This window comes from Cynoglossus semilaevis, unplaced genomic scaffold, assembly GCF_000523025.1.
Source record: "Cynoglossus semilaevis isolate Cse_v1.0 unplaced genomic scaffold, Cse_v1.0 C19065696, whole genome shotgun sequence".
Taxonomy (NCBI): Eukaryota; Metazoa; Chordata; class Actinopteri; order Pleuronectiformes; family Cynoglossidae; genus Cynoglossus; species Cynoglossus semilaevis.
This window is the reverse complement of record NW_007587516.1, coordinates 1-855: the sequence shown is the minus strand read 5'-3', so window position 1 is coordinate 855 and position 855 is coordinate 1. Positions and strand designations below refer to the sequence as shown.

Sequence of the window (855 nt, the reverse complement as noted above, 5' to 3'; positions counted from 1 at the left end):
GGCTTAGACTGTGATTTAAATTTCCGTCCATTGAAGTGATTGGGTTTGACAGTCCTGCTGTCAAACCCAGATATATAATATCACCTGTTATGGAGTTATATATTTATGACATCAGATGGGAGTTTCAAAATAAAAGTACGCCGTCTTCAGACTTCTTCTCTGTGGTTTCTCACCAACTCTCACCATCTGCCTCCTCAGAGGGAAATGAAAATACAGGACAACCGTCTGGCCCGTCAGCTGATCCGTTTGCGTGTGGAGATCCATCGTCTGAAAGTGGAGCAGGTGTGCGACCGCCACAAAGAGATGCTGGACGACGCGTCCTACGAGCTGGAGGAGTGTGAGGAGGAGTCCGACCTGCTGTGTGACATCCCCATGAAGGCGGCCTTTGCCCTGTCCACCCCGCTGAAACACCTGGGCCTCACCAAGATGAACATCAACTCCAGACGCTTCTCGCTCTGTTAGAGTCTGAACGTCAACTTCAGGCTGTTCCCATCACTCCCTCTGTGGCTCTTCACAACTATTATTATTATTATGTTATTTCCTCCTGTGAAGATTATTTTTCCGAGCCGGTGCCAGAGGGGAAGGAGGTTCGCCAGCTTCTGCTGCCAGCAGTGAAAAAATGAGAAACGCTTATTTGATGAGCACAATGGTTTGATGTGAATGAGGAAGCTTTTGTGTGCAGACCTGTTCGAGCAAACACCCTGATGTTAGCGATAACACGCCTTCCTGCTGGATGGACTGCGATACTGTGACGCTGACGGCAGGTCACGCAGTAGTTTGGGTTTTTGAAATGAAGTATCGATGTGCAGTAAACGGACATGTCCGATAATAACTCTTTGCCGATATTGTCCAAAC

The 855-nt window shown here is 48.1% G+C and overlaps 1 protein-coding gene across 1 annotated transcript; it reads left to right on the top strand.

Moving 5' to 3' along the window:
* Positions 1 to 25: 25 nt before the first annotated feature.
* On the top strand, positions 26 to 849 carry LOC103399341 (protein FAM167A-like). Its single transcript, XM_008338036.3, has one exon. The coding sequence runs from the start codon at positions 106 to 108 to the stop codon at positions 460 to 462; it is 357 nt and encodes a 118-aa protein (XP_008336258.2). The 5' UTR covers positions 26 to 105; the 3' UTR covers positions 463 to 849.
* Positions 850 to 855: the final 6 nt, after the last annotated feature.